Here is an 8912-nt window from a genome sequence, read left to right as displayed (position 1 = left end):
CACACACACACACACTCACCCTCACACACACACACACACACACACACACACACACACACACACACACACACACACACACACACACACACGCCCCGACAGGTACACACCACAGTCTTCACCGGCACACACAGCGCACTGTCAGGGCAGCCAGATGTTGAATGGGATGCGAAGTTCTGCCAATGGAAGGAGCAGATGAAGGGGTATGATTACACATAACGCTGTTTTTAAACGTTTCTTTCCATTCTTGAAGAGCTTCAAGAGCTGAGCTATACTAAGATGGCTGAAATGTGCATGCCAGACCAGTAGACGTCACTCTGTAAGGAAACACGGCTCTAAGTATTTTTTTGACAAGGGTGACTCCACCCAAATTTTTTTGCATCCTATAAGTGCGACACGATTCATTGTAGCCACGTCTGCTGGGAATACATTGTTAGTGGGGTAGGCTAGATATATCAAGTGTAGCTTATGTGCATGAAATGATGAAGCCTTCTCTGATGAGATGCTAAGCGTCTTCTATTGCCACTAGAACGAACCAAGTGCAATCATTTCAATGCCGTGAATTTCATCATGTTTCTCTGGTGACCGTGGAAACACATTAGTCCTATAATTCAAAGTCTCGACTGTTTTTTGAACACACTGCCTGATCGCTTTATTTGTTCAGTCCCCGAGCCTGGCACTGGCTAGAAAACAGCTGCATACAGCTGGGAGGTCCTCCTATACCTACAAAATACGGGTGACATAAGACAGCGGTGTTCACTTATTTTTTATGATACAAAGATGAAGAAATTTGTACTCATATGTTGCTACTGGGACTCTTTTAAGCAGTTCCAGAAGATAGATAGATAGATAGATAGATAGATAGATAGATAGATAGATAGATAGATAGATAGATAGATAGATAGATAGATAGATAGATAGATAACATGCACTAGAATGTTTTAAAAGCATAGGAAGATCTGGTCCATGGCTAGGCCCGGTACCAAGTTCGAAGAAACGGACTGGTGGTTAGAGAGTCTCTAAGCAGTGGTCTGGAGACCACTGTTCTAAATCACAATCAGCCACGTTCTAACCATTCCTGCTTCCTGATTCTTTGGCAGATTGTTCTTCCACTCTCATGCAAGACTCTCCAGCACTCTTTCTTTGATTGATCTTCTGTTTTTGGTTCTCCCAGCCTCTGATCTCCCTGCCTTGTCGTTTTAATGGTAATCACCTCAGGCCTTTGTCCCCGACCATGAGTTCTGCCTTGGTCCTAACAGCGCAGTGTGATTGCAGAACATTACCGGTACTTGTCCAGGCACTGGGACCCTTCCCAAGTCTAAAGAGTCTCTTGGTGTGAACTTAGTGAACTGTGTTCAGAGTCCACTGTTTTTCTCTGGAATGACTGCTGTGGCCTGGTGTTTGGGTTTTGCTTTTACCCGTGACATTTTCCTGATGTTTTTGCTTTCCAGCAGAAACCTGAATGTTTTGTACTTGTGTTTGGGGCAATTTTGAGAGGATGCGATGAAACCAAAATGGAATTTAATGCCCATAATTACAAAACATATATTTGGGAAAAAAAAAAAACTGTTCAGCAAAAGAACAGTATACCTACAGTGAGAAACGGTGCCAACAACATCATGCGTTGGGCCTGTTTTTCTGAGAAAAGGTGGAGGGAATTATGAATAGTTTGAAATAGCAGTCGGCGTTATATGGAACCTTTGGGCTTCTGACAGGAATCAAAACAACATGTCAGGAAAAGCCAATTATATCACACATTTATTTGGGGTTAATAAATAGCGCTTGAGGTGTGTGCTTATTGCTCATCCCCATTAACTTGAGGTTGAATGTGTTTATTTCGTTTTGAAAACGGCCACATTGGATTCTCTCTCTCTCGCACACTTTCCAGGAATGTTGTGGCAAAAACTATTTTTTTACGTTCGACCTGTGGTTAATGCACATTTCTCCATCCAAAGGAGGCTATTAAAAACACACTTACTGGTTTCCACGTTGCTTCTCTTTGAAATTTCATCTGTGCAAGTCATTTCATCTGTGCTATATGTTACATATAGAGCATATTTGACAATAAAAGCTGACTTGACTTGAATTGCTTTGGCCATATCGAATGGTGTGGCGAAACGTATCACACTAATCAGAGATTGTGCCCCCTTGTGTCGTGAAGGGGAAATCTTTGTCAATTATTACAAAGAAAACTGTAAATGGTTTGGGGTGTTTTTTAAAAATATATCATTCATGTTTTCCTGATGTGTGTAATTGAATTGGTTATTTCAGCTATTGTGCATATAAATTATTCGTAACATAAACAATTTCACAAATGTGTTTAAAACATTTAAATTTTTTAAATAAACACCTGAACTGATAAATGCAATTTACTGCCTGTGCTACTCTTCCTCTTGGCGTGCTGGCCACAAAATGTGATCGTGAAGGCTTTGTGTTTTTGGTAACACTGATTATAAGCCTTTATAATATGTAAAAGGGGTATAATGGGGCTGATTGGCAGTTAGACTGAGAAATCCCAAATGAAATGGATTGGAACCATCATACAGTTTTGTAGTACAGAGATTGCTACTTTCTTTCGTCAAGCTTGGCTACCAAGAAATGTAACTTTTTCTAAATGTGTGGTAATCGTTTTTCCAACTTGCTCCTCACATTGTAAGACATTTTGAATTTGTGTTGCTCCATATATTTTGTTCTTCTACTTCTTCCTTTCATAACTTTGCTGCTGTGAATTGGGAATTTCTCCATTGCAAGACTAATAAAGGATTTCTTATCTTATCTTATCATAAATTGCAGTTTTTGGACAACATATTGTAGCCATGTCTTCCTCACAGTCAGACGCTCTGTGTATGAGTCTCGGCTCATGACTTTTCGTATGGAGCTGGCATGTTTTCATGCTTGCATGGGTCTTTCTTTGGGAATCTGTGAAGCAGGTTTTTCAGCAATGACGGCGACCTAAACAAAATAACCGAGTAGACTGACAAGTAAGACACCTATGTGTCTTTGTCTCCCAATTATGGTACTCTAAGATTGGAGAACCTTAATGAAGAGAAACAGCACAACTACATTGAGCATAATAGTGAGTTGTGTTTTTAATTCTTTGTTTTACATCTTTTTCTCTGTCGGTTCATCAAAATATCACGTGAAACCTGTCCAAGGCGCAAAAAAGATCGAGCTTGTCCTCTGGTGTGAAAGATTGGCTGTACACGCCCTCTGCTGGTGATCACAGGGTCTTGATTTATTTTTTAATGTTAATTGTTCAGCAGACAGTAATTAGTCATTTAAAATATCCAAACACTTTTTAGACAAGGGTGAACATTTGCAGAATCTATCTCCCCTAAGTTCACTTAAAGGAGTGCACAAATCTTGGGGTAACGATCAAATTAAAGCACATAGTAAGTTAAGTTGAGCGATGATTCGGCGCCTTGTTGCACACCTCCACAATGACCTGTTGCAATGTCTTTATGGATGTCGCCACCGGTTGGAAACTTTCCTGGAAACTGCCCTTTCCTTCCCTGAGCCAAGCCAAGAAGCCATCCAGCTGCTTCTGTACCTCCGCTTGCTCCTCAAGTTCAGCCTGCAGTGCATTTCGAGCACACACCTCGGCCTCATAAGCCCTGCGGACCTCCGTCAAGGACGACTCCAGTCTGAGCATCTCCTAGAAGTGGGGAAGTGTATTAGTACAAAATGAGAGTTTATTATAGTATTAGTGGTGAAATTAATTAATATCGATAATTATAAACATGCTGTTACATGCTTTAAAAATGAGATTCGCTCATTATATTCTCTTTTATGTTTTTATGCAACACAGGGCTAATTTTCTTTATTAAAAACACAAGCCTTGGATCGTGAGATCACTTTTGGTTTGTGCACCATGTTGGCAGCTCAGAACAGGAGGACAGAACAAAACACCACGAGACCTATATATACATAAGAGCTCTTATGTATAGAGACAGCTATGGGAACGGCTACTGTACCTGTAAGACACAGGAACTAATAGTACAGTATTTGTTACAACGGCTCATATTTCCCGGGGTGGTTTGTTTCTTTGAACGTTAGGCTGAAAATCTTCATTTGAAAAGACCACCAAAACGCTGTACGTGTGATCCCTTCAACTTGCTTGCATTAAAGGGTAAGTCATGTCCAAATTACTTGATATGACTCGCCTGTGTGTCCGGAGGATGTTTCCTGTGACACTCGTCCTCCTTCAGTAGGACCTTGGGCGGGACGGAGAAACAGCGGGTGACCAGCTGCTCCTCCATCCGCTCCGACAGCTGCTTGAAGCTCTCTCCCACAAACGCTTGCAGTTTGCGGCTACACTCTCTAGCCTGGACGCGGAGCTTCTCCTCGGTAGTCGCGTCCGACTCACCTTTACTCAGTTGTCGCACGCATACTTTCTCCACCACGTTCAAAATGTCGCAAAGACATTCCAGGAAGGCGCTGGAGAGACGGAACATGAAAGTTTGCGGCGTGAAGCCGAAAAACTGCGCCTCGTATAGGTCTAAAGACGACGCGGGGAGAATGCTGGTCTCCTCGCAAGTATCTTCTCTGCCATCCATCCTTGTTTTTACTTTTCCCGCTTCGCCTTGATCGTTTCTTCTTCTTTCAGTTACGTTGGCAGTAGGTAGACAACTCTATCACGCTCTACTGCAACCAAGTGACGACAAATGGAATTGCAACCACGAGAAGCGGGCTACTGCAGTGGCTGTCGAACTTTTTTCCCACTAAGTATCACCATAGCATTGAAAATAGTACAGTAAAAACATTTTATTAATTATTCCTTTAAGAAGTTGCAGATGTTGTAATGGACTCTCCTATCTGGTGTGCCGGCAGCGTTGGATCCACTCCCACTCAGTGATGGTGTGGGTGGTTGTCTCTATGTGTGCCCTGCGACTGGCTGGCGTGGCGACCGGTTCAGGGTGTCGTACGGCTTTCCCCTACAGTCATAAGCTCTAGCACCTCCCGCGATTCTGCACACGATAGCCGGTGTTAAAAATGACTATCACATTGATTCATTTAAGATGTGTTGCACATCATATTCAAATAAAACGTGTACCTAAATAAATGTTCAAAAACAAACTGCTCTTAGATTAAATGAAATATATTGAATTTAACAGTTGAATACAACGGAACTGCACTTGATCAATGTTTTGTGTACCACTACGGCAGGGGTCTCACTTTGTTTATGGGGGGTGGGGGGGGGGCTGGAGATGCAGTCTGCATCAAGTACAGTATACCACAAAAAAACGATTTAAATGATAAAAAATGTACAACGAATCCAATATTTATTCCAAGTAGTAACAGTTCAGAACATTACTCTTCAGAACGTGAGCAAGGTTGATGAACAGGTCATCTCTCTCATCTCCCTGGTACAGTATTTTGCATACTCCTCACTCAACATGTCTCGCTGAGTAATTACGTCTGAATTCTTGAGCAACGTAACTTAGTCTATGCATTCAAGATATGTCGGGGTGCCCCTGTGTTCAACAACAACAAAAACATTATATAACCAGGTGAACCTTACTTAGACATTTGTAGTGAAGGCTGCCTTGGTTAACAAATGTAGCACTGTCACTTTAAGAGTCACGCTAGATCAAAACACGCAGGAACTTAAAGAGCGTGAGACAATCAGACCAGTAAGTAAAAAAAAAAAAAAAAATCAGACCAGCAAGTGAAGTGAGGGTGACATGCACGTGAAGGAGAGTAGTCACTGAACTGTGCCTACTGCTTGTCCCAACTTGATACACCCATGATCGTCGTTGTAACCCTGGCGATATTCAGGTAATTGGTAACTAGTTTACCATGACGTATGTTAGGTGTTAATTTTGGATAGACGATTAATTATTTGAATGGTATTTGTAGAGCACAATATCGTGGTTTGGAGCTTGAAATCTACCACTAGTGAGTCGCGTGAACAGCTCTACAGCGTAAGCGTTCGCAACGTTACAAGATGTAAATGTTTTTTTTGGACTGTGAAATTATATGAACTGTGTTATCTGTTCTGTAGAGGGGAGATCATTTGTGTTTTTCCACATGCTTTGTATGCACCCAACACACCGGGACGTATCGAGTAAGTGTGTCTGCATCTTAAAACATTGGGTTGTAATGATTATTTGTTCTGCACTTTAAGTTTAATGAAGTATTGTGGCTTGGAAATAATGTATTTTTATTTCTGTTTCTCTATTAAGCAAGCCACTGCTGTTGTCTATTATGGTGTAATTGTCTTTAATCTGTTAGATACTCTGATCTCTTAGATCCCTTTTCGAACTCTTTTAAAATTCAGTTAACATCTCAGTCTTTCCTCTTAATGCTGTACAATTTTTCACTGTCCAGTCGGGAATAAAGCCCACATAAAAATTATTTTGTGTTCAGTTCAGTCTTTCCAAAGACCCGGCTACACAATTTTGGTGTCAGAAGTGGGATTCCCTATTCAATTCTGAGATTGTAGTGGATAGTGTGAGTTTGAGTATAATAGACAACAGTAGTGGCGAGAAGCGAAGCAGTCCTAATGCCAGAGTGCGGAGTGTCGAGGGAGTGAGGCCTTCGTTTCCAAGCTGTGGTTCGTGTGGCTGAATGTGGAGCAGATTCGCATCGACACGCATCATGGGATGCGAGCAAGTCTTCAAAGCTACCAGAAGAGAAATAGATTGACTTTTTGTGACTGTTGCGCTTTGCTGCGTTAAATACCTTGGAACGGAGACCTGAAAATGTCAGAGGACGACGTGCAAGCAGCTGCCATCCTGGCAGGAACCCACAGCGAGGACGACCCAAGTTCCTTACAATTGGGTGATGAAGGTAACTATGTGACCGCATTACAGTCACAGATTAGAGAATTCAATCGAAAACAGGAGGCTGTCATGTCAAGCCTTGCAAATTTGGGTAATGTTCAGCCAAGATCAATTGTTTACATCCCAAGGGAAAAACACATTATGCCTTTTTCTGGTGAGAATGGGAAAGATGTTGACACTGTTGACGAATTTCTAGAGGAAGTGGAACGGGCAATAAGAACGAGAGGTCTACAAGAGGAAGACCAAGTAGACTTAATTCTTTCACTGTTAAAAGGTTCAGCCCTAGAAGAGGTCAAACTTTGTATGCGAGGGCAACCTAAGAAACCCAGTGATGTGTTTTCATGTACTACACTTTTAGTGTAGGTGTACCCAGTTCTGCCCTACGCAAGAGTCAGAGGAAAACTGCAGGGAATGTCGGGGTGCCCCTGTGCTCAACAACAACAAAAACATTATATCTCCAATTTTTGCTGAAATTGGCTGGGCTTATCGTCAACCTTTTGTCTTCAGGTCAGGTTTTAAAAAAGACCAGACTTGGACTCGGGTGACAGGATTCATTGGGACTGTAATTCTTGAAGGTCACACTTTCAGTCCGCCGCCACCTAGCGGCAAGTATTATAAGCGTCGCACATGACGTAACCGTCAGACACGCCCCCTGTTTGGCGGAAAAAAAGGGACATGCGCGGTGTCACCTCGTATACTTTCCGTGTTCCTTTTCTCGGCTTGTCTCCTCGTAGCGGCTTTTCGCTTCCACACGTGTAGCCTTTCCTATGTGAATCTCCCTCTCCTCAATCCACGTGTAAGCTCACCCTGTTGTCTGTATAATGTGTGCGATTGTATGTCATCATCAGATCCTCCGTGCTTAGTGCGTAGCCGTTGGTATGACGGGGGGCAAAGATTGCGCTGTGGAAGTTTAGCCGGCTCTTGTTAGCATGGTGATGTTAGCTAGCCGACGAGCATCCACTTTTTGTTGTTGTGTTGCTAACGCTAGCTAGCTAGCAACCGTAGAAAAAGCAAGACTGAATGCGACGAGCCAAACCCGTGAAGCTAAATGAAATGTTTATTGCGTGTCGTCTCTTCAGGTGTGAAGCCACAGCAACCGGCAACCATGGGGGCTTATCTGTCGCAGCCGAACACGACCAAGACCTCCTCAGATGGCGGCAACAGCACCATGAGCTACGGCTTCTCCGCTATGCAGGGCTGGCGGGTTTCCATGGAGGTGAGCCGAATGAAACGGGGTCAATCTAAAACGCCTATATGGAGAAAACAGCTTACCGTTGGTTAATGTCAGAAAAGTACGACCAGTCCTTATTAAAATGTACTTGCATGTATCTTGTCGGGTCCACTTGAACCAGTGAAAATATCAAAACAATCACCACCATATTTTGGACTTTATAGGCATTAAGCCACCCCCTCTGTGTATGTTCACTGTCGAGAAAAAGTTTAATATCAGAAGTACGAAAAATCGTCACTAAAATTCATGTGCACATCTGTACTTATGCCCACATCAATCTCTGATAATATCAAATCAATTGGTCCAATAATTTGAATTAGATGTAATGCGTCTTCCTCTCCATAACAAAAGCTTAGTGTCCGTTGAAGTCAGAAAACTGCGATCAATGTTGACCAAAACCTATGTGGACATCTCTACCCATACCCACATCAATCTCTGACAATATCAAATTAATAGGACAAATATTCTGGATTTTATGGATATCGACATCTTCACTCCATAGGCCACATATGTCAAAGTGCCGGCCCGCGGGCCAAATCCGGCCCGCGAGAATGTTTTCAGTGGCCCCTGGGATGATATTGATTTATTATTAGAACCGGCCCGCGGACCGCAGCAAGCCGAGAGCCCGCAGATCTTTTACACGCACCAAAACTACATTTCCCACAATGCAACGGTGACGCGCCAAGCAGTCGGCCGCTTTATTTAAATATTTATTCGTCCAGCAGTCGTTCCCATAACAGTGACATTAGCTTTCAGATACCCATCAAAAATGGCAAAACGGAAGGTGGACACTGAGAACCGGGGGTTTCAAACAAGGTGAGAGTCGAAGAACATGTTCATGGACGTAGCTGGAAAACCTGTGTGTCTTCTGTGTGGAGAAAGTGTGGCGCGATTGAAAT

General features: G+C 42.7%; 2 protein-coding genes and 1 long non-coding RNA gene across 3 annotated transcripts in view; 2 read left to right on the top strand and 1 right to left on the bottom strand.

The window, feature by feature from the left end:
• Positions 1-3071: 3071 nt before the first annotated feature.
• mis12 (MIS12 kinetochore complex component) lies at positions 3072-4916 on the bottom strand. The gene is made up of 2 exons (XM_019895807.1): positions 4161-4916; positions 3072-3652 (listed from the first exon to the last, which is right to left on the bottom strand). Exons 1-2 carry the CDS (start codon positions 4551-4553, stop codon positions 3395-3397), a joined length of 651 nt encoding a protein of 216 aa, XP_019751366.1. The 5' UTR covers positions 4554-4916; the 3' UTR covers positions 3072-3394.
• A 741-nt stretch (positions 4917-5657) lies between these two features.
• LOC109531562 (uncharacterized) lies at positions 5658-6396 on the top strand. Its single transcript, XR_002171198.1, has 3 exons — positions 5658-5775; positions 5857-5921; positions 6002-6396. It is a non-coding gene; the product is annotated as an uncharacterized LOC109531562 (long non-coding RNA).
• Positions 6397-7447: 1051 nt separating this feature from the next.
• ppm1g (protein phosphatase, Mg2+/Mn2+ dependent, 1G) overlaps positions 7448-8912 on the top strand; it is a 9212-nt gene continuing 7747 nt past the window's right edge. The window contains exons 1-2 of the mRNA XM_019895904.1: positions 7448-7578; positions 7862-7998. Coding sequence (XP_019751463.1) covers positions 7888-7998 — 111 coding nt within the window. The 5' untranslated portion in view covers positions 7448-7578; positions 7862-7887. The remainder of the gene's footprint in view (positions 7579-7861; positions 7999-8912) is intronic.

Source organism: Hippocampus comes, unplaced genomic scaffold (assembly GCF_001891065.2).
Source record: "Hippocampus comes isolate QL1 unplaced genomic scaffold, H_comes_QL1_v1.1 scaffold80, whole genome shotgun sequence".
Taxonomy (NCBI): Eukaryota; Metazoa; Chordata; class Actinopteri; order Syngnathiformes; family Syngnathidae; genus Hippocampus; species Hippocampus comes.
This window is presented reverse-complemented; position numbering and strand designations above follow the sequence as displayed.

Bases quoted from the DNA above. Each gene is read 5' to 3' on its own strand.
- mis12 (XM_019895807.1), bottom strand. From the start codon at position 4,553: ATGGATGGCAGAGAAGATACTTGCGAGGAGACCAGCATTCTCCCCGCG. The intron at 3,653-4,160 runs GCGAGTCATATC...CCCCACTTCTAG, and splicing joins AACATCCTCCGGACACACAG to GAGATGCTCAGACTGGAGTC.